This window comes from Dryas octopetala, chromosome 9 (assembly GCF_963921425.1).
Source record: "Dryas octopetala chromosome 9, drDryOcto1.1, whole genome shotgun sequence".
Lineage (NCBI taxonomy): Eukaryota > Viridiplantae > Streptophyta > Magnoliopsida > Rosales > Rosaceae > Dryas > Dryas octopetala.
In genome coordinates, this window is record NC_141374.1 from 14,362,621 (window position 1) to 14,385,667 (window position 23,047).

General features: G+C 35.8%; 4 protein-coding genes across 6 annotated transcripts; 1 reads left to right on the forward strand and 3 right to left on the reverse strand.

Annotated features, from left to right (window-relative positions):
- Positions 1–1,840: 1,840 nt before the first annotated feature.
- On the reverse strand, positions 1,841–5,550 carry LOC147274501 (Pseudouridine synthase family protein). Of its 2 annotated transcripts, none has more exons than XM_086257024.1 (12): positions 5,398–5,550; positions 5,265–5,308; positions 5,105–5,182; positions 4,871–4,971; positions 4,645–4,732; positions 4,457–4,535; positions 4,212–4,297; positions 3,463–3,528; positions 3,323–3,379; positions 2,970–3,095; positions 2,323–2,558; positions 1,841–2,189 (listed from the first exon to the last, which is right to left on the reverse strand). In XM_086257024.1, exons 1-12 carry the CDS (start codon positions 5,486–5,488, stop codon positions 2,087–2,089), a joined length of 1,155 nt encoding a protein of 384 aa, XP_086113150.1. In that variant the 5' UTR covers positions 5,489–5,550; the 3' UTR covers positions 1,841–2,086. The 2 variants fall into 2 exon arrangements, with proteins under 2 accessions (XP_086113150.1, XP_086113151.1); XM_086257025.1 differs by having other exon boundaries at positions 4,212–4,294; positions 5,398–5,549.
- Positions 5,551–5,703: 153 nt separating this feature from the next.
- On the forward strand, positions 5,704–7,451 carry ATGP4 (Ubiquitin family protein). Its single transcript, XM_086257026.1, has 3 exons — positions 5,704–6,041; positions 6,292–6,462; positions 7,109–7,451. Exons 1-3 carry the CDS (start codon positions 5,912–5,914, stop codon positions 7,162–7,164), a joined length of 357 nt encoding a protein of 118 aa, XP_086113152.1. The 5' UTR covers positions 5,704–5,911; the 3' UTR covers positions 7,165–7,451.
- A 285-nt stretch (positions 7,452–7,736) lies between these two features.
- LOC147274503 (glutamate-1-semialdehyde 2,1-aminomutase 2, chloroplastic-like) lies at positions 7,737–10,773 on the reverse strand. Its single transcript, XM_086227730.1, has 3 exons — positions 10,518–10,773; positions 9,775–9,948; positions 7,737–9,027 (listed from the first exon to the last, which is right to left on the reverse strand). Exons 1-3 carry the CDS (start codon positions 10,704–10,706, stop codon positions 7,960–7,962), a joined length of 1,431 nt encoding a protein of 476 aa, XP_086083856.1. The 5' UTR covers positions 10,707–10,773; the 3' UTR covers positions 7,737–7,959.
- A 1,354-nt stretch (positions 10,774–12,127) lies between these two features.
- Positions 12,128–14,529, reverse strand: LOC147274504 (TPD1 protein homolog 1-like). 2 transcript variants are annotated; one of them, XM_086227985.1, is made up of 3 exons: positions 14,347–14,529; positions 13,882–13,986; positions 12,128–12,903 (listed from the first exon to the last, which is right to left on the reverse strand). In XM_086227985.1, the coding sequence occupies exons 1-3, from the start codon at positions 14,447–14,449 to the stop codon at positions 12,566–12,568; spliced, it is 546 nt and encodes a 181-aa protein (XP_086084111.1). In that variant the 5' UTR covers positions 14,450–14,529; the 3' UTR covers positions 12,128–12,565. The 2 variants fall into 2 exon arrangements, with proteins under 2 accessions (XP_086084111.1, XP_086084110.1); XM_086227984.1 differs by having other exon boundaries at positions 12,128–12,909.
- Between the last annotated feature and the right edge of the window lie 8,518 nt (positions 14,530–23,047).

The following is a 23,047-nucleotide window of genomic DNA, read 5'->3' on the forward strand; positions in this document are numbered from 1 at the left end:
CTCTAATAGAGATGAGACTTATTTATATTAATTGAAGAAATTTAGGTATTCATCTCAAAACTAATTGGCAATAGAAGGAATAGCTCAAACCCTTACAAGCCACTAGTAAAGTCCTTACATTTTCAATGTGCGATTTCTCTCAACACGCCCCCGCACGTGTAGCGTCATTTAAGCCTAACACGTGAACAATTTATATTGGGTGAGACCTTACACGCAGATAACCAAGCTCTAATACCAAGAAGAAATCTAGGCATTCATCCCAAAACCAATTGGTCATGAAAGGAGTGACTCAAACTCTTATAAGCTATTATGGAAGGTTATACTTTTTCAATGTGAGATAACACTCCTAATTCTCACACTAATAGATTAGAAGATTGGACATATTTATTAGAGATATGATTCACAATCTAAACAGTAAATGTGTATGCTTGTGTATATGTAGCATTACTCCTACATTGATAGAAAGTCACCAACATAAGAAATTAACTATTGAGGATTCAGAATTTTTTGCTCTTGGGTGAAATGAAAGAGCTCTTTTTAGAGATATGAGACATCATTTACTTTTTCTTGGCTCTTGATGTGAAGAATTTGGAATAATTCTGGTGGCACGTACCAATCACTGTCAATGAACTTGAGTTAGTCAGCCTCATCAGATTGTCATCCATATTACAACAAGTTTAGGTCAAATTGCACCACAAATTAAGGATTGCTTCAAGTATCCATCATATCCATATACATTGTCAACTTTTCATGCATGTTATATCACGTGGACTCCACTGTATATATATATGTGTGTGTGTGTGTGTGTGTGTGTGTGCCTAAGCACTTCAATTGGTAGTTGCATTCCCTGGTGACTCTCCTTTTTAAGAAGTTAGGGGAATTGAGTTCTCAACATCTGATTCAGATTACACCAGTAATGGGTAGGCACAAGTTGATCCAATCATTCTTGGTAATTAATCACCCTATAAATAATGCATGCATGGATATATTTGCACGTTTTGTCATTACCATGAAGTTTAGTTTTAAACGCCAAATTAGGTTTGGCTCTTTATGAAAGGCAAAGAAATGGATCGCAAATTAATTTGGTTATCACTACATTTTTCGAACACCTTAGCTGATTATATTATATATGTAACATTTGAAATGTAAATTAACAGTTAAACATAATAATAATTGATGTAAATCAACTTCAATTACCACTTAACATGGTCAGCTAATAAGCCTAATATGATTAGAAAATGCAATTCCTCTAACATACACTTTGTTGATGTTGTTACTTGGAGTGTACATAAAGTTAATCGTACGGCAGGGGAGCTAAGGTCATTTTCAACATAAGCATGCCTGAGTTTAAGTAGGTTCCCATGGGCCATGGCCATGCTTGACCCTACCATATATGACTCTGTCTCTGCGTGAATGAGGTGAGGATGATGCTGTAACCCACTACTTCAATTCCTTTAAAAGCCTGAAGCCTTTTAGTTCCTTCGAGTATAAAAGGTTACTATCTTCTACTAGTGCTTTTTTGGTTGTTTGTTCTTTTTTCGTTTTTGCTAAAGATTCTTATGCTGTTTTTTGGTCAACTTGTTTAACATGCTTGAATTACAAAAAGGTTTTAGGCTGTGGCAGTGGCAACTTATAGCCACAATTAACCTGTACAAACATAGAATCAATGCATAACATGTCAAATTGTCTGATAATAGAGCTTCAAACAGATGCATAACATGTCAAATTGTCTGATAATACATAGAGCTTCAAACAGAACTTCCTTGTAAAACTTCATTAATTGAAAAGTTTTGACTGAAGCCCTCACAATACTAAATTAGCAGTAGCCAGTAGGCATCGATTGATCAATAGAAAAGTTAGCCATTGATAATGTAGAGTACACCTGGTTTTTCCTTGCAATTGATGAGAAATAAATCCAAATGCCACACCTGAGTTCTATGGCTACCAACTAACATGGTCTCTGTACTACTGAAATAGAAAAAATGGACAACTCTTAGTCCGTAAGGACAAATTGGGTTGTTGTACAGTTTTCACAAAATTTATGGGACAGGCAATACAGTTTTCCCCAAAAAGGGATATTAATAAATTAGCTAAGTGATGCCCAATCAGGATATGGGCATTCATAAACCCATCCAGGTCCGGAATATCGAACACAGTGTAGCCACAAAGCCTCTTCATGAACATCATATCTGGAATTATAATGGCATTAATAGAATGGTAGTTGGAAACAGTCAATTTCAGATTATACAATTAGCAATGAATATGCATCAAAGACTACTCATGCAGATTGCAGACTATGGATGAAGAAAAAAAATATCATACCCTTTTGGAGCCAAATTCGGACAATTTGTGCACATGGGATCAATGCTGAAATCCTCACTGGAATCTTCATGTTCAGTGGATGAATTTTCACAAAAACCAGATTCCAGAGAGTGGCCTGAATTTGCAGCAGCTCTATCAGCACTCATCCCTTCGGTTGAACGAGCATTAACATGTTTGGACAAGTAAAGCAGGTCATTGGCTATTGGATGGCCTGTATATTGCAAATGGACACGTATCTACATCACAGAGAAAATAAAGTGAGTGAACTTAAGCGTTAGTAAAATAGGAATATAAAACTTATTCCGCCCAAACAAATTTTCCTAAGTATCTGACCTAGAAGGGGAGATCATTGATGTTTTAGCTATCCAAAACAATAAAATTGCGGAGCTAGGTCTGTAGAAGATATGGGAAATGCAGACAACAAAATGAAAGGCAGAATCATAAAGAAAAGAAGCATAGCAAAAGGAGGTCCACTTAAATCAATCGAAAATGAAAAATTACCAGAGGGAACCAAAAAGAAAACAACTGGTGCAGGCTAAGGAAATATTCGATATTCTGAACCACATAATTAGCTAAGAAAATATTCTTTACTAAAAGCAATGAAAAGGCGGTGTTACATTGCCCACATAATCGGTGCATTTACTTACTTGATGAGTCCGGCCAGTGACTGGTTCACACAAGACAAGGCTATGAATTCCATCAGTACTTATTCTAGTAAACTTTGTGCAAGCAGTCTTCCCCTTTATGGGAGTATCACCACAAGAGTCACCATCCTGCATAAACAACAAAAGGTTATCCTTCATACTTTTCAGTATATAATTCAAAAGATCATTGTAGGATACCAGTTAACAATGGGTAATAACCCATGGCAAGAAGTTTCAGACAAGCATACTAGAATGGCAAAGAGCACCAACAACAAGCACAAAGAGGGCTACAAAAACAACTAAAAGATCACATAGTTTAAGTAGCAACTGGTAGCATCATTCACAAGAAAACCCACCTCTGCTGTGCTCCTCTGTTCTCGAGCATTATGATTTATGTTAGCATCTACAACTTGCTGGGAGAGAAAAAAAATAAACAATCTGTCAATCCTAAGAAGAAGAGCATCCCTTTTAATATCCAGCTTTAAAAAAAGTAAACCTCCTGCTCAGGGAATTCCCCAGTGACTCTTGCAATGTACTGTTTATGGATCATCCCTCCCTCAATCTGCAACAATTGCATTTTACTTTAAAATTAAGACCAAAATAAATTCTTATCTCCAAACACATGAAAAGCACACAATGTAAAATAAAGTCACCAAAACAGAACTCTTGATATCCACAAATACAGTGAAACGAGAATTTCATTTTTCTTTTCAGAAAAGATACGTAGGAAAAGAGTGTTTTAGAATGATAGATTTGAGAAGTGCAACCAATACCATTTTTTAGGCAATCCTGAACATTATACAATGTATCCAAGAATTTATTGTTGTCTTCTAGTTATTATGTTCAAGATTCAACGAGCCGTATGGCAAGAGATGAATAATTATGCAAACATCATCAGTCAAATAATTGGGCAAAAACAAGCTTATCTACACAAGTAATCATACGTAAAAGATGCATGAGTATACTTTATATGATTATACCCAACATGTAAGACACAAGAAAACTAAAGAGATGAGTATGCTTTTATCTAGCATGTAACACACAACCAAAGAGATAAAAGTGTACCCTATATCACATGCAGGGAAACATAAAAGCCCAGTAATGCATGTAGCTTCAGGTTTATATCAAATTGTAATCTGTTGCCACAATAATGTTCCATAGTCATGATGCTGACTTTTTCAGGAAAAATCAACATATATATATTTGTGTACTTGAGATCATATAATCACTAAGTTTAAGCCTTACCTGTTGCCTAAAAAAGTCAGCTTTTGAAGCATTTCTGGCCAAGATTAGGAGTCCTGAGACAAGGCGATCTAGTCGATGAATTGCTGCCATCATCATGTCAAGGAAAGGGTAATGAAGTAATAACTCAAAATAGCTAAGAGATTAAATAAAATATGAAGACACATTAAACTTCCAGCAAAGAAACTGGCATTATGTAAATTTGAACTATATGCTTCCAGAAGTATTTTGTTAGAAACTTTGGATACGAAATAGAGGTGCCAAGCCATGCTCTGCCTCAAGAATACCAACAACGGTGTTCTTACGATATTGACCACATGGATGCACCTAAATAACAGTAGAAACTCACAGGTATAAGGCACTGTAATCGTATTGTGGGAGACGAGGAAAATGTTTCCTCCCCTGCTAGGCACTTTATGTCATAAATTCTACTCACCGGAACAGATGCAGGTTTACAAACGGTAACCACATCTGGTTCTTCATTGAGAATTTTTACATCCCAAGTCATCACCGGCGGTTCATGCCTACAACCCATTTTACATCAATTCATAGCTCAATAACTTTGAAATACAGAATTGAATAAACTACACAACTAAGAAAAGGGCATATGGAAAAAGAACACAAATTCAAAAAAGACTACAAGAAACCTACAAAGTACAAACCTGTGCACGAAGTGGCTTATCTTTTCTGACGTTTTCACAATGTGGGAAACCGGCACAATTTGTCCATCAACTTGTATCCTCCCAGATTTTACTGCACCAACCTACAATGCATATAGCAAGTACAACTCTTACTAATCATATACGCAAAACTTGAAGTGATTCTCACTAAAAAAACATATAATTGAAATGTAAAGCAAATGTAAATCAACTAAACAAGAACATGAAAAATCCTACATAGTAATCATAAGGCCGCCCTTTAAACTCTTCGGCGAACAAGTCGACGATGGTCTTCCCCGCCCAGCGATTCTTCACCTACATCCCAGCAGCACATAAAATTAGGGTTTAGAGTTTAATTACAGTGAACTACAATCAAAGTTAAAGAAGCAGCTCTCACGTGACAGATGAACTCGAAGTAGTACGGTCTGACGTGGCGCCTCCCTGCACAATTTCCCGCCCAAAATATTTGTTCATTTTTTTTGTCACCATTTTTGCAAAAATCGAACAATTAGGGACGAAGTAGAAGTTACCGTCGCGAAAGATGTAATCTTGACGTTGAGGTGGGTTGGCCGGAGTTTGCCACACGATCGCCATGCCCTTCTCTTCCTTTTTCCTCTTCATTTTTCGGCTTTATTTCGGTTTCGGATCAAATTTCCCCATTTTGCAAGTGAAGCAGAAGCTGCAGAACCCTAGATTCTAGACACCAAACGACGTCGTTTCGAGCCACCGCTATTAGAAATTAATTATATCGCCATCATTTTCAACGTTTGATCGAAACGACACCGTTTCGGAGACGGTTTAGCTTTGGCAACACCTTTTCTTCTTCTTCTTCTTCAGCTCACCAACAACAAGCACCAACCTCCAACCTCCATAGAAGAAAAAAAAAAAAAAAAAAAGGAGAAGATGAACTTCCGAATTGCTTAGTCTGATCGTCAACACAAAACGAAAAGGTTCTGCTTCAGGAGTCGAAGAGTGACGCGTGGAAGTGATCGATTGGTGGAGTGGATCAGTGGAGGTGAAAAGTCAAAAGCTTGAGGGAGAGAGATGCCGGAGGAGGATTCGGTAGACATAAAGTTCAGGCTTTACGATGGGTCCGATATTGGGCCGTTCAGCTACTCGTCGGCCTCCACCGTCGATATGCTCAAGCAGAGGGTCGTCTCCGATTGGCCCAAAGGTTTGGCTTGCCCGCTTGTTGTTGCTCAACACTTTCTTTATATGCGATTCTCTTTTATTTTGTTATTTTAATTATATTTGTTTCAATAATCTTTGCTATTGTGCTTGGCAATTTAATTGGATTTGCAAGTCGATTTCAGTTTTGGGCATTCAGAATTTCAGTAACAAATTTGTTATCTAGAATTCTAGACTCTTTTTTTTTTTCAAGTAGTTTTGATTTTCTGAAGTTGCCCTTTTTGATTCTTTTGTAGGCAAAACAATGGTACCCAAGACAGCAAGTGAAGTGAAACTGATGAGTTTTGGAAAAATTTTGGAGAACAACAAGACAGTGGGTCAGTGTAGATTGCCTTTTGGTGATGCTGCTGGGGAAGTTATTATAATGCATGTTGTTGTACAGCCAGCTATAGCAAAAGCCAAAACAGGTAATATTTCCATTATGATCTGAATCTGGGAAATATTTCATTACTTGTGAAGACTACTTGATCTTGTGGTGGCTTCAGAGTTCAATTTGGTGTCTATGAATGAACTCAATTCTGTTATGTGATATGCTTCTAGACATTGTGATACCCTTTTGTTAGATGGAAATTTATAGGCTAACTGGATCTAGTTTGAGAAATGTGGGATTCTTTATGCTGTCTATATCCCTGGAGAAGTGAATTGTAAAATCCTCTTAAAAAGATATTAGAGCAGATTCAAGGTAGCCATTTTGCAGCCCAAAATCCATAAAAGATAGCCATTTTGCTTATGGCCTTATTTATGTCTTTCCTTAGGAAGAACATTTAATGTCCACAAGAATGGAGGGATACATATGTTACTCGTAGCCATGCTTGTTGGTTGCTCCCAACTTGTTCTTTTTGATTCGTATTTTACTCAGTTGGAAAATCATTGTTGATGTTGTATAGTCACTCCAAAAGCTAAAACCCGAACTTTAATAATCTAAAGAGTATAAGTAATAAACTAATTTGGAACATTTTGTTGGCATTGCTAAGTTTTTTGTTTTTGCATTCCTCTAATGATTTTCCAAGCATATTGGTTGCTGAAAAGCTTTTCTTGGTTTTTCCTGAACAGAAAAGAAGATTGATGATTTGCCCCGGAAAGTTGTCTGCTCGTGTTCCATATTGTGAAAGAAACTCTTTGAGTTGGGATTTGGTGACCTGGTTATTAATGCTTATACATTTGTTCTTGTTATTGCAGCATCAATGTGTACACTTGATGCGTATACAGAAAACCATGTTGGTGGTGATGTTAATAGTTGCAAGGCTTTGTCTTCCACCATCACAGATTGCTTGCTTGTCTAGTTTCCCCTTGTTTCTTACCGTTCCCCTGTCTTGTCCTAAAGATTGTTTGAATGGTTGTAGCAGTAATGCAAAGTTGTATAGACCTTATTAATGCAAAGATCCACATTTAAGCAACAAGGAGAAATGTTGTGTTTGTGTTGGATTTTCTCCGATTGGGTTTGTTATATGAGCGGTAGCAAGGACAATAGTGTAAAATTACTGGATTAAGTTTCCCACAATGGAATAGGATTAGGATCAACCATCACGTATGCATTTCTGGATCACCAATTTTACTAATATTTTAAGAAATAGTGCATTAAAATGGAGTTGTAATAATCTTGACAGGGTACCTTAGGCCACATAACCATGTGTTTAGGTAGGGATTGGAAATGCAGAGACAGAGACAGTGTAGAAACCAGTAGAGAACAAATAAATTCCGAGATTATATACTAGTTTATGATCAGATACTACACTCAACATTTGCTAAAATACAAGTTGTTCAAATAACAAAGACTTCCTGAGGGGAGATGAGCAACAACACAACTCTCTCAACTACAAATTTGGCAATCCTGCACCGGGGGAAAAATAAAGAAAACAAAATGTGAAGAAAAAGACAAGGGTACAGAGAAACAACTGATTATTCTAAATCTGCCTAAAAACTTTTTCTGCGGCAGCTATCGTATTTTGGATGTCTTCAGGTGTATGTGCCAAGCTTGTAAACCCAGCCTCAAACTGTGAGGGAGCAAAGTATACACCTTCCTCCAGCATTCCTCTATAAAACCTTCCAAACTTTGCAGTGTCACTCTTTTTTGCATCGTCAAAGTTGTAAACAGGCCCTTCAGTGAAGAAAAAGCCAAACATCCCGCTTATATACCCACCACATATTGCATGCCCAGTCCTCTTCCCAGCATCTATGATACCCTGAATGAGTTCACTCGTAATCTTATCCAGGTGTTCATAACTTCCTGGCTCCTTCAACCTCTTAAGGGTGTGAATCCCGGCAGTCATTGCTAATGGATTCCCACTTAAGGTCCCGGCCTGGTACATTGGTCCGGCTGGTGCCACCATTTCCATAATCTCCCTCCTTCCACCATATGCACCAACTGGCAGACCACCACCAATGATCTTCCCAAGTGTAGTTAAATCGGGAGTAATGCCAAAATACTCCTGTGCACCACCATAAGACAAACGGAATCCAGTCATCACTTCATCAAAAATGAGGAGAGCACCATGTTCTTTGGTAATTTTGCGTATACCATTAAGGAAATCAGATTTAGGAGTAATGAAGCCAGAGTTCCCAACGACAGGTTCAAGAATGATTGCAGCAATTTCTCCTTTGTTAGTTTCAAAGAGAGCTTCCACAGCTGGTAAGTCATTGTAGGGGGCTGTTAGAGTATCAATAGTGGCTGCTTTAGGAACACCTGGTGAGTCTGGGAGTCCTAATGTGGCAACTCCACTACCAGCCTTGACGAGGAATGGATCGGCATGGCCATGGTAACAGCCCTCAAACTTAATGATCTTCCCTCGGCCAGTGTATGCACGGGCCAGGCGAAGAACACCCATACATGCTTCTGTGCCGGAGTTGACAAATCGAACCATTTCTATGCTTGGAACAGCTGATATCACCATTTCTGCCAGAACATTCTCTAGAAGACAAGGTGCACCAAAGCTTGTTCCTTTCTTCATCGTTTCAGCAAGAGCTGCAAGTACCTGAAAGTAAGTGCCAATCCAAGATAATTGAGTATATAATATAACAAATATTTATGCTGCTAAAAGAGAGGCTTCCAAGTCAAACAGCAAACAAATGAAGGTTCCACCAACAGTGGTGGTTTGTTCAGTGGATTGACTAGGTAAAGCTTAACAGTCACATTGCTCCTCTGTTTTCCTTTTCTCCTTTTCTATTTTCTTCCAGAAAAAGGATTTCTTTTGAGACCATTTAAAACAAAGAATTTATTTCACCCTAAAAAACCAATAAAACTCACGCTCATCTATTCCTTCTCGTTTTAACCTTTTTTTCTGAAAGAAACTTTTGTTTTGGAGTTATGAATACTTTTTTTTTTTTCTTTTGCATAGTGTTCAATAAGATTTGAAGTAAGACCTACTCCAACCATATCATACCCATTTACCACTTGAGCTAAATCCCAGGTGGTAGACTCCTTATTATTGGCTCCCTTTAATTAGAATGAGGGTGCAACTATCATTGTCCTATAATATGCAACTTCTTCAGGATGAATGCATATGCAGTATTGGAAACTATAATATATATATATATATATATCAGTGAAAAAATATATTCAGAGGCAGAACCAAAAGATCTAATATGCTAAACAAAACCTATCCTCCAGAACAAGCACAAAAACAATGTGAACTAATCATAGAATCAAGACTTTCAACAGAAGCAAAACATTTCAATATATATTGAAATGCATAATAGATTACAAGAAGAGAGAATAGAACCTTATCATCTGCATGCCCGATTATTGCAGGTCCCCAAGAACCCACATAGTCAATGTACTCATTGCCATCTATGTCCCACATGTGAGAGCCCTTGACAGAATCAACCACAACAGGTTGTCCACCAACAGATTTAAAAGCACGTACAGGGGAATTCACACCTCCAGGCATCAACTCCTACAACAGTTCTCATGTGAGTAAGCAATAACAGTTTTTGAAACAATTTTCATTATTCAACATCAAATACAGAAAAGGTTAAAATGACACATAAGAAGAATGATAATCAGAAGTTGCAAAGAAGACTACAAGTACATTTCCAAGAACAAATATGAACTATAAAGCAATAGTGACACTAAAAGAGAGACATGCCAGAGAAAGGGTGCAAAAACCAATTATAATTATCAGCAACTCATGTTGACCATTTGAGTTTGGACCCAAGTTCCCCTAACAAACGTTTGACTTTCATTGCAAGCGATCAGACCCTTAGACAAGCTGTAATTTAAGAACCCAAATTCAAATTCCACCGTTCGTTAAACATCATCAAGATTAAAGCTTCAGCTGCCGCATCAAATACACTCCTGTGTGATCTCAAAACCCAGAAATTCCAATATTTCCAAGACAAACCCACATCTTCAAATCAGCTAAAATTCACCATTGCAAACCAATCCCAAGTTCCCATCTTCCTGCCTCACTTTCTCATACTCAAACCGGAAAAGACAATATATTGGGTAAAATAGTAATTGTACCTTAGCGGCATTGAACGCCTCCTCGGATTTTTCAAGAGTGAAACTCTTCTTCTTCTGGTCGAGGGAGACAGCCATTTTGATAGTGCAAAAACGTCGAGACGATCGTGAAAATTGTGAAATGGGTCTCTGAGAAAGCTGTGGAGTTGAACATGAAAGCCCAACAGCTACCCCAGAAATTGTGTTAGCCATTTTCGCTCTCAATCTCTGTGTGTCTCTCTCTCTTGGTCGTGTGCTCTTTCGATCAAGAAGATAAGTGTAAGAGTAAAGAACTAAAGACCACGACCTTAGACTACGGATTGCATAGGAGATGCAAGCCATGCGGGCCGGGTCGGATGTTGTTGAAAGTCAACTTTATTTGGGCCAGTCTGAGCCGCCTGACGTGGCCCCAACCCAACTGCAACTATTTCAGTGCCATTAGTTGGGTTAGGTGTAGAATTGGAGATAAATGTCATGTAAAGTCCAAGTCCAAAAAGTAAATAATTCATAAATGAATACTCAAATGAAAAAGTAATAAAGTTAGTTTTTTATTTAGTTTTATATGAAGATTAAATATACTCCTAAGAATATATTCTTTTTTGGAATATAAGCACTCAAATACTATTTGTACTTTTAACTTTTTTTTCTCAATCTATATGGTACATAATATGCACACCATATTATTTACATGGCATTCTTAAATGACACAATATTTTTAAGTTGAATGAAAGTCCTCTAGTTTATTGTATTTGATAACAAATCTAAAGATTAATGCAAAAACATTTCATTCTTGATGTATGGGTTTGATGAAGGACGACCCTTTTGGGGTATATCACTTTCACATGGAGCATGAATTACTTTCCCATCGTTGAACTTACCAAATATTGAAAGAAATTAATTTTACATTCTTTAGCCTCAATTCCGCAAGACAAATAGGGCCTTAATTTGTAGTGTAATTTCAAAATTGGAATCCTTTCATTTTCTAAATCACCCTGTAAAGGTTATCAATGCAAAAAAATCAACAAAATCAAAAATGGTATAGTAACTAAATTGTTAATAAATAAATAGACTCTGAATTTAATTATTTCTAAACTGTTCATTTATTTGATAACATTTTAATGAAAAAATAATTTTTAATTTAGTTGATTTCTTTGCGAAGATGATCTTTATGAAAACTCTAGAAGAACGATTTTCATCATAAAATTACACTGAACTGTGAATTAGGAGCAACAAAAGAAAAGGTATATGGAGAACGTTAAAAAGAGAAAGTGGCTGCATTTCTCTTCCTGAAAGCCAAAATCAAAGCCACAGAAGGACTCACATGCAATTTGATGAGGTGGTTCCAAATTTGTATTATGTAGTTGTAATATTAATTTTTTATGCAGAAAAAAGATTCTATTCCCGAATCCCAAAAAAGAGAAGAATAGAAAATGAAAATCCTATGGGTAAGTAGTACATCTCGATTCCTTAGTAGTTGATGAAGAGCAACTGTAAATATGAGAATGAATATAACTAAGAACGCTCTTTAAAAGGCCATGTGATATCATGTCCAAAAACAAAAGACAAGCAGATGGGTGTCAGAAGTAAAATCTCTTTGCCACATTTTTCTCAGAATTCAGAAACATTTTAACAAAAGGAACATTCCTCTAATCACAGTTTCAATCCCGCATATATCTCCCACACAGTAATGGAGTAAAACAATCCTTTACTATATAGTATATAACTATATACACACAGGCCCAAAAGAAGTCAAAACTCATTGTCCAGGCCCAGTCAACCCTCTCTTCTCTGTCAGTCACCACCATGACACACCATGCACGCAAGTCTTCAGCAAGCTGAACTGAACCTTCCCCCACTCCGATCCACCAGACCCAAAAGACCATTTTGAATTAAGTATACAAAACTCTAAACCCATCAAACCCCAAAAAGGGATTTAGCCATCAAAGGACATAAAGCAAAAGCAGAACCACAAAACAGGCACAATGCATGGGTGATGAGTGGTTTATATAATTGTGGTTTTGTCAATGTCATGTAGTGTGTTATTCTAAATCTAGCTAATAAGGTGATTGTTGTCAATGGCAATGGACTGCGGAAACTTTGAGTGGGTAGAGGAAGGTGTTGGCGTATTGAAAAGAGAGTGTACCACCATTGACCAGAGGCTTGCCATCATTGACAAGGCAGTCGTTGTAGTGAAGGCGCTTGAAGACTCTGGGGTTGACCAGTCTAGCAGAGCTGAACCAGCCACAGCTGAGGTGAATGCCAGAAATATCACAGCCTGTGACACACACGTTCATGATCTCAACAGTGTAGGTGGGGATGCCACTTGGGAGTGGAGCTGTGGGGCCTTGGTTTATCAGTATGTCTGCCTTGCTACACTTTTCTCCCCACATTCGATTTGGCTCCTCCATTGCTGTATCTGCGCGTGTAAAGCACATACAGATAAAATTAACTATTAGAAAAAGAAGGGGCTTATAAATTAACATTACAATGTGAACACCAACCAGCCCTCCAATGGGGAAAAAAACTTGGTATCTCCAGACAAAGCACACTTATTCAAAAGTGATTCACAGGAATTATATGGGAAATGTTAAACCAACCCCCAAAAGGCTAGAGATGGGTCATCAAGCTTCTGCTTTCAATGTATCATTGGTCTATTCATCTTTCCTTTACAGTAAGCGATAAGCTTAACTTTTGTATTGGAAATTTAAAGTTCAAAAAAAGTAATTAGCTTTAGTCAACACCCCTTTTCATTTCACAGAATGACATTTCCATCTGACAAGGATGCAATTAATATTCATTTTTTGTTCTCTCACAAGTCACAATCATATATATAAGCAAAATTGCGACCCAGCTAGCAAAATTACTCTTGCAAAGCAAGAAAAGATAGTTAATGCATTATTAAATACATAAAATATGCACAAATTTCAAAAAGAAAAAATTATAGATATTAAAAGGAAGCAACTATAGACTGGACTACTGGAGATAGAGAGTTCTGGAAAGCATGTAAATTGTAAAATAGTGTGAATTCCTATGCAAAGACTTTTTTTCAAATGGGGTGCCAAGGAAGGAATGAAAACCTGATGGGATAATGAGATCCCTTAAAAATGATGCCATGGACAGCAAATCTTGCCCAGGGGGCTAAATAGCCAACGGTGCACGTTAGCATAACCTTAACGAACAAATGAGGCGTGCACCTCTGACACCCACTCCCACCCCTTCTGACCACCACTACTACAATTCATTTGCAAACAAATGGTACCAAAATCTGTTTTCCTCTCTCACCACTCACCACTCACCACTCACCACCACTCTTTCAGAAAAGCCAAAAATGGAAGAAATCAAGAAATTAATAATACCACGAAATTTAATTAATGGGTTGATCTCTTACCACGAAGAAGAAGCTTGCGGTGTGTAGCAGAGAGTGTGTTGTTGTTGTTCCCAGCATCAGACTTGAACGAGCTTGGTCCCGTGGAGCCATGGCCACTGCTCAGCACTGTAACAAAATCGGAAACCAAAAACAAAAAATTAAAGAAATCAAATAGAAAATGGAAGATCTTGTATGATTGTTTTTTGTTCATAATGGTGAATCAATAAAGACGGCCAACATAGAAGGCAGGTAAGGATTATTAAATAAACATAAAGAATGAAGACAAACACATGGACCCCCCTTGTGTTTCTGAAAGGGATGCCAAGAACAAACAAAAAGCAAATCGCCCACCCAAAACCAAAAAAAGTGGGTATAATGCAATAAATTAATGCTTTTATACGGAATATTATGGAATCTCAGAAAATAAAAATAATAATGTGGTGCGTGAATCTGCATAGTAAGTTTCAAAGGCGTCCGTACACATACCGCTGCGAAACCCAGGAGGCGAGAATAGCACTATTACAGCCACTACGGAGAGGAAGACGAGCAACGACGACGCCATAACCACCGCGACTCTCCGAATCATCATCGTGTTGGAGAAACCTGGAACCGAGTCGTGGAATGAGAACTCGGTTGCGAGAGCGAGTGAGTGGAACGAGTCGGAACTCGGAGCGCTCAGACACTCTAAGAAGCTAATAAACCTCTGCATCGGAAAAATAGAGAGAGTGAGTGAGTGAGAGGTTGGGGGAATCAATGAATTTATATCACATCAAAATGGAAGTCACAATCGGTCAAAAAACGATAGCCGTCGATTTGAAAACAAGTGGAAGAAGAGGGTTGGGATTTGACTTCCTAAAGTGTGAAAGACTCACGGGACAGACGGACAGGGCTAGCTAGCAGGCTAGCTATGGCTACGCTAGGCGTACGTAGTAGCCTAAAACAGGCAAAACGACGGCGGATTTGAACCAGTACCAGACCAGGAAGCCAGGTCCAGCTTGTTGAACAAACAAGCTAGCACAAGAAAAGCAAACAAGACTTTTCCAATTTGTCGACAAAAACGATGCGTTTGGGTTTGTGTGGGAAAATGTGGATTTTTCCGGGAAAGTTTGGCAGCGGAATTAGAGGAAAAAACAAGCATAGAAAGAGTAATAGAGGAATAGTATAAAATAGAGAAAATAGTACTAATAGACTAATAGTACAGTGAGCGACATGGACACACTCAGCACACAAACATACGCAGAGCAAAGCGCACAGCAGAGGCAGACATTGTTGCTTGCTCTGCACCACAGACACTGCACAAAAGCTCCAACACACAGACAAAAATGGCAGACCAAATCGCGAAAGGCCTTAAATGACAAAACACCACAATCCGCTAAAGCCGATCCTTCAGTACTCTCCTACCATTTATTGCCCTATCTCTCACACACAAGCAGATACGTACGTGTATATATATATAAATACGTGTATACGTATAGACACGTACCTGTACTTTGGCTGAGAGAGAGAGAGAGAGAGAGAGAGAGAGAGAGAGAGAGAGAGAGAGGATTAGGGTTTGGGTGGGAATGTGGGGAGTCCTGAATCTGATTCTGATCCTCCTCTCTTTCTTATATACATGTTTAATTAGTTTGTGGATTAAGGTTCATCAGGGGGATTAGAGTTAATGAGGTATTAAGGTGCACGTGGGGGTGTTAACTGTTAACCGATGGAAAATGAATGATTAGCCCATTTATCGGATTAAAAGGGGAATGTTCAGGTGGGTGTGGGACCAGGGAGAAGAAGGAGTGACAACATTATTATTTACCATTTACGCGTGTCTTCAGATTTTTTGGGTTTTCCTTTTTTCTTTTTGGTTTTTGGTTTTTGGTTTTCTTTTTATTTTAAATATGTGGACACGTACACGCTTGGGTGGTGATGGGAGTTTTGGCTTTTGCTGCTGGTGGTGAGAGGACCTGGATGAGAGAGACTTTAGGTTTCCGGGATTTACTGTTTTAGGACATGGACATTTTTTCTTCGGTAAATGGATGGGCATGGTCCACATGGACATTGAGAACAACATTCATGGAGAGAAGGATTGGCACTCTTTTGGTGATAAAAAAATTTACTTTTATTGTATAATACTATAATCTATGGAGAAAATGTTAACTAAAATCATCCACATGCGTGTGAATGAGATTATGTACGTTTTCATCTGATTGCGAGGGCACCACCAAAAAAAAATTAAATATAAAAAATTAAACTTATTGTGCGAATAATCATTGACTCTAGGTACTAAATTATAATATTTTTTTATTTTAACTACTAAAACGGTTATGTCATTTCACTTTAGATACTAAATTTCAGTTTATGTACCAATTTAAAAAAATATGGTTATATCGAGTTATGACTGTCTAACAGTCATAAATTTTTTATTAATTTGTTATTTTTTCAATATTTGCAAGGCTCAAACTTTAATAGTTAGTCTGTAAGTTATAAGACTTTATCCCTTAAGCCTAAATCAAAAGCATTAAACCCTTATAAATTTTGAATTTGTATGAATTTGAAATAGTCACAACTGTGACTGTTCGACAATCACAACTGTATAACAAACCAATTTATGACCTAATCCAAAATATTTTGCCCTAAGTTAGTACCTAAACTAAAAAAAAAAAATTAATGTCTTGCTGATTTGCTGAAAAATTATTGATATTTAATATTTAATAGAGAAACAGAGAAAGGGAGAAAGAAGAGAGGGAATGAGAGAGAGGGAAATGGAGGGGAGGATAAGGAGGTGGTCAAGGTAAGGGGGAGAGGGGTGAGGGTGGGGTGTGTGTTGTCTAAATGGGTTAGGTGGGGTGTGTATTGTTTGAATGAATTGGGTGGGGTATGTAAGAGAAATTTGGTAAAATTAATTAAGTTAGGATATTTTGGTAATTGAAAGAGGTGTGTATATGAGAAATTTCAATTGTGAAAGGAGTGTAGGGGTGTAAAATAAGAAAATGGTTTACAAAAAAAAAAGTGTGCAAATAATAGCACTCTTTTTTTTTTTTTTTTGCGGCCTAACAATTAAAGGACTTAATAACATGTACAATAAGGAAAAATAAAGAAAAAGCAAGAAAGTCTGTGAGAAGTAACAACAACTACAAAGTAATCACTCTTTTGAACATTTGGATACACTTTATGAGTTCGTTGCCAAAAATAAACTTTTTGAGTTTTTCAGAGCAGAGGAGATGTTTTTTTCTTTCAGTGGAGGCTTTTTGTATAGGATGAACTTTATTGTTCATCAAGTCTTCTACAAACCTTTCCTGATTCCAACACATCTTTGGGATATTATCTTGATTTTCTTTAACACTCAAAGTAATTACATCATTAATATTCAACAAACTATCCACGTATTTCAATATTATCACCAATATAACTAATGTGTTGTAAATATTATTAATTATGTGGCTGTCCATTATCATGTTTAATATTTATTTCTTGTATTATTTAGAATAATTGTATAGATAATTAAGAGAAGTCTAATTCATTGTAAACTAGGAGACCTTAAGGGTTTATCCTAGGTCATCCAAAAGCTTATAAATAGAGGTCTTATGTGAATGAGAAATACACTCTGATTCCTCCTCAATTCTCTCTTATGTTCTCTTTACATTTCTCTTTATTTTATAACACGTTATCAGCACGACTTGCTCTTAGTATATTTAACCTTTATATGTTGGGAGGTTTTCTTGAGAAATTTCATAACCACCACCCAACACATATGACGCAAGCGGCAAGCCCCTCCAATCTTTGCTATAATGCAATGATTATATATGTTTATTGATGATTATGTCCTACACGTTGTTTTGGGTGGTTGATCTCTTTTGTTTTTTCGACTATATATATATACTGCATGTTTGGGTTGAGTTCTTTAGTTATGATATGAGATTGGAATTTATTTTGCAATTTTGATCTCGTTGAATTCTATGCTATTATACTTATTTAATTTATGATTGCTATATTACCTCTTGAGTTTGCACCTAGATCTTGTTGACTTGTTATGATGATACTAAAACAGAATGATGATTTGAACTATATTAAACCCCTGCAATACATGGAGGTCGGCACATTACATAAAGGCGTAAGGCTGCCTGATCGAAAGCAGGGCTATTAGATTTATCATGGTTGTTTATATTATAGTCCATACTGTTTTCCCATACTTATTCAAGATTCATCTAAAACGTTTATTAATTGATTCTTGTATATCCATATCTACGGATTGTGCCTCTCATAAATTATATTGCCTATATCTAATATGCCATGATTACTTAACATCTCTTTACGTTTCTATCAATTAATGTTTGATTGATATTATATATTCATTGGTTCATTAATTTTGGATGAATTGGTTTTATATACCTTATTGCCATTAATGCTTTACTGGAATATCCAAGCTTATTACCGATTGAACAATTTATTAATTAATTTATATACATATACTCTTATATACTATTGTTCATCATATAAGAAATGTAGATCAAATTATTTGATCCCACAAAAGAGATAGGAACATACAATTCTTTGATCCATACAAAGACCTGAAGTTCCTTGATCCATACAATGACCAAAATTCTGAACCCGAAGTTTCAGATATATCAAAATAGATGAACCTACAATTTATGGATCATAAAATTATGAACCAGAAGTTTCATAATTAATATGATTATAATATATATTTCTTACGCAATTTTAATGTCAATATTATTTTAATTATGTTTATATTTCACTACCCATTCTATATTATTATGCACTGAATATATGATTATTCATATATAAATGAGATTAAGGCTTGAAGTTCCTTATCATATGATCCAATCGAAACCTGAAGTTTCATGATTCAATCGAAACCTGAAGTTTCATGATGATTGGTCAATATTGGAACAATATGCAATGAAGTACATGTTCGATGATGGTGCAAATATGACATATTCGATCATTGAGGTCTTGATATTGTTGAGCACTCAATTTTGCTTTATATATGATATACACGACGTTTATCACATATTATATTAGGACCTGAAGCTCCTTAATTTTGATTAATCATTTAATTATACGAAGATTTGAAGTTCTTCCATTTTTATGAGGACCCTAAATTCTTTGGTTCTTATCATGTGATCAAATCATAATCTTGAAGTGTTTTGTTTTTATTATATATAATAAAGACTCGAAGTTCTTCAATCTTTATCCAATCGTGTAATTAAATGAGAACCTGAAGTTTCTCAATCCCTATATACATATCATGACCCGAAGTTTGTTGATTCATATTATTGGAACCAGAAGTTTCCATAGTCTATTTTAATGCAATGTTTTACAATTTCTGCTTTAATTTAATTGCTCTATTTATTTCCTTATTTTAATTCTTAACTATGCATTATTATTTTTATGGACATGTTGTCCTAAACATTGAACCTGAAGCTTCGAGTATAGATTTCATTTTGAACTTGAAATTCTAATTAATGCAGCCTCAACCTTGAAGTTTTGAGCAAATTATTTTGGCATGAAGTTCAAAATATATGAATCTTGTTAAGAACCAGAAGTTCTAACATAGTACAAACAATAGGAAAATAAGGACTTGAAGTCTAAATATGAACCCGAAGTTCAAAGCTCGAACATTTTAGACTTGGAAGTTTTAAATTAAATTTAAGTCTATGTTTTGAATCTGGAACTTGAAGTTTCAGAAATATATTAATGTGACATGATGTTCATGTTACGACTCTTGATGAGCAAATATTTAGAACCCGAAGTTCTAACCTACTCCAAATTTGAGGTTTTGGGAATACATGAGAACATATTATTTGTATTTAATTTGCCAATATTGATCGAACCAGAAGTTCAGATCCATAAATTTAGATGTTGTACATTGGTAATTAATGCTTTCCATTATGTACACTAGTTGGCTATATCATTTTCTTTATATAGAACATGAAGTTCTAAATCTTTGATATGTACTGTATTTATGCCTCCTGTCACAGAATGGAGAGATCAAACTTATAAAGAAATTGATATTCTAACACATACAATGTGAAGTTTGTTATTCCTTGGTTTTACTTAAAACCTGAGAAATTTGAAATTCATGAAATATAGGATCAGAACATGTAGTTCTACATTAAAAAGTCAAATAAGAACCTGAAGTTCTTTGACTTTTTGTTTCTTTATCAGAAGTGGATGAAAATTGGAGATATGATAGAACCTAATGTTCTTATGATTGATTAAAATTTGTAGTTCAATGTGCATTACTTAATCAAGTCAGAACCTGAAGTTCCTTGATTTTCATGCTCTATGTTATAGAATCAAATTGAACCAGAAGTTCTTTGATCTATCATTCCATGATTTAGAACTCAAATTTTTCATAACTCCATAATTTTTCTTATGAACTTGAAGTTCTTGATTAAGTTTAGATTAAGCAAAAAATCTTTATTCATATGATTCATTAGAGCTTATAGTTCTGTGCTTACACAAAATTCAAGAACCTGAAGTTCTACCTATATTTTGTATAGAAACTTAAAGTTTCATCACTTCAATTTAGAACAAATTGGTATATATGTTCATAGTTGTTCATAATTAATTTATTAATTCACATTATAACCTGAAGTTAGATGTTGAAAAATAATTTGAAACCAGATGTTTCATATACCTACATGTGCATTGCAAACCTAATTATGTTTCGTCTTTATATAACCTGAAGTTATATAAAGCATTTGAGTTTGTATAACCACTCACTCTATTGATTTTTATATATGCACTTATGAAAATTTTCCCACCGTTAGGGGGAGAAATGACCGTTCCTGAAGAACGGCGTGAAATATCATAATATGCATATACTAGTCTTTTCATACCATTCAATATGCGAATGAGATATGAATGATAATGCAAATCTAGTGAATACATTTATTTGAAAGCTAGATGCATATATATTCAACGAAACTGCAAAGTCACGTATAGAAGATTTATATATGCCAACATGGATTGATGTCCTAACATGGTAGTCTATCAATTTGGCAGAAAATGGTTTATTGCACGCCTGAAGCGTGACAATTCTATAGGTTCCAAAGTTTAGCTCCCTAGAAGTGGAGAGTATATGAAATGGTCCACACAAGCCCAATTAATTAAATTTAAAGATCCACATTCTGTACACAAATCATCATAGAAGAGATAACAGTCTCTGAAGAGACTATAAAAGCCCTTGAAGAGGCATGTGTACCGATTACAAATATATATATTTATATCTAAAGCATACAAATGAGAATTGTGAGATCGTTGATATATTGATGATGTGTTTTTTCTATGGTAGCTACTAAAAATCATCATGGGCTATAATAATGTGAAACCACGTTTACTATAAATGGTTGGCCAAACTGGAAAGAGACAATTCCAATAGAATTGAACATCATTATAAACGTGAAATAATGAGAACCTATAGTTCAAACACCAAAGATGTTAACCCTGAAGGTTATAGAGTGTTTGAAATAAAGTGAATGAAATCACTATTTATAATAGCACAAGGTTTCTCTAAAAAAATATGGGATTGTGGTTATATATTTTCATGTTATAGATACAACCGCATTTTAACAAATTTGGTAAATTAAATGTGTTTATTGCATATGGAGAAAACCTTTAGAGATTATGAAATGCCTGAAGCATATCGCCAGGTTTCTCTAAAGAAACATGAGATTGTGGTTATATATTCTCCTGTTATAGATGCAACCGCATTTTAACAAATTTGGTAAATTAAATGTGTTTATTGCATATGGAGAAAACATTTAGAGATTATGAAATGCCTGAAGTATATCGCCAGAAGCGATTTCCTATAAGATATAGGACAAATTACTAAATCAAATCTCAAATTGAAAGTGCTATGAAATATTATGTGCTTGAAGCAAATCCTTGAAGGATTGAAAGAGCCTGAAGCTCAAAGTATGTACTCAACTTTAACACTATGAATATGGTCAAAATTGCTTTATTGAGTACTTTGATTAGAACCCGAATTCGGAAATTGTTGCAACATATTCAAATTTTTGAAAGAAGTTATGAATTAATTGAGGCTCCTGAAGAGCTCATAAGATTATTGAATGCATGAATATTGGATTTGATATAAATGACCTTGGAAATGAAAATAGTGTCTCGAGCTGCAGATCGAGTACAGTACTAGTGAAATTCTTATACCCAACGATTATTTGATCTATTGGCATTAAGATTGATTACTTGCTTCCTAAGGAAGAAGGAAGAAAGATCTTTGGTCCAGAAGCACCATATCTTAATGTGTCTTATTTAACTTAGTACAATGCAGTAGACCGAATATAGTATTGGTGATTGTGTCATGTAATTTTTCCAATACTCAAAGTATTTTCATAATAATTCATCTCTTTTTAGAGATAATAGTTTCTAACCACATTATTTAGTGGATTTGTATTTCGTTAGTATTGCTCTAACCTCAACAGGATTTCAACAAATGATGACAAGCATGTATCCCCTGAAAGTATAGAAGTCATGTTGATACAAGCATAGCCAAACTCCACTCTCTAAAAGATGAGATGTGAGATATCATTATTTGCTGGATTATTGAGCCAGTCAAATTAAAGCTTGTTGTTATCAGGAAGAGCATCCAACCATTTTGCGTGTTGTACTCTTTTCCCTTCGACTAGATTTTTGTCCCATCGGGTTTTTCCTAACAAGGTTTTAATGAGGCAAACACATCCAACATTGTAGCAGTGATATTGCAAAAGTTGCACTCTTTTTCCTTCGCTTTAGTTTTGTCCCATTGAGTTTTTCAAAGCGAGGTTTTAACGAGGCAACATTCACTGATTGGAGAAATATATCAACATCAGGGGGAGCGTGCCATCAAACATTGTACTCTTTTTCCTTCGTCCAAGGTTTTTGTCCCATGGGTTTTCCAGGCAAGGTTTTAATAAAGCAGTGTCGTGCGCCCATCATATCTATCAGAAACACATGAAGATTGTACTCTTTTCCTTAGCTAGTCTTTTTCCCATAGGGTTTTGGCTAGTAAGGTTTTTAATGAGGCAATTGTCATAGTCAATGGACATCCAAGGAGGAGTGTTGTAAATATCATTAATTATGTGGCTGTCCATTGTCATGTTTAATATTTATCTCTTGTATTATTTAGAATAATTGTATAGATAATTAAGAGAAATCCAATTCATTGTAAACTAGGAGA

Bases quoted from the DNA above. Each gene is read 5' to 3' on its own strand.
- LOC147274501 (XM_086257024.1), bottom strand. From the start codon at position 5,488: ATGAAGAGGAAAAAGGAAGAGAAGGGCATGGCGATCGTGTGGCAAACT. The intron at 3,529-4,211 runs GTAAGGCTTAAA...CAATTGTTGCAG, and splicing joins CTGACTTTTTTAGGCAACAG to ATTGAGGGAGGGATGATCCA. The intron at 3,380-3,462 runs GTTTACTTTTTT...TTTCTCTCCCAG, and splicing joins GGGAATTCCCTGAGCAGGAG to CAAGTTGTAGATGCTAACAT.
- ATGP4 (XM_086257026.1), top strand. From the start codon at position 5,912: ATGCCGGAGGAGGATTCGGTAGACATAAAGTTCAGGCTTTACGATGGG. The intron at 6,042-6,291 runs GTTTGGCTTGCC...ATTCTTTTGTAG, and splicing joins CGTCTCCGATTGGCCCAAAG to GCAAAACAATGGTACCCAAG. The intron at 6,463-7,108 runs GTAATATTTCCA...TTTCCTGAACAG, and splicing joins TATAGCAAAAGCCAAAACAG to AAAAGAAGATTGATGATTTG.
- LOC147274503 (XM_086227730.1), bottom strand. From the start codon at position 10,706: ATGGCTAACACAATTTCTGGGGTAGCTGTTGGGCTTTCATGTTCAACT. The intron at 9,949-10,517 runs GTACAATTACTA...GAACTGTTGTAG, and splicing joins AGGCGTTCAATGCCGCTAAG to GAGTTGATGCCTGGAGGTGT. The intron at 9,028-9,774 runs GTTCTATTCTCT...ACTTACTTTCAG, and splicing joins TCGGGCATGCAGATGATAAG to GTACTTGCAGCTCTTGCTGA.
- LOC147274504 (XM_086227984.1), bottom strand. From the start codon at position 14,449: ATGATGATTCGGAGAGTCGCGGTGGTTATGGCGTCGTCGTTGCTCGTC. The intron at 13,987-14,346 runs GTATGTGTACGG...ATTTTGTTACAG, and splicing joins GCCTCCTGGGTTTCGCAGCG to TGCTGAGCAGTGGCCATGGC. The intron at 12,910-13,881 runs GTAAGAGATCAA...TTACACGCGCAG, and splicing joins CCGCAAGCTTCTTCTTCGTG to ATACAGCAATGGAGGAGCCA.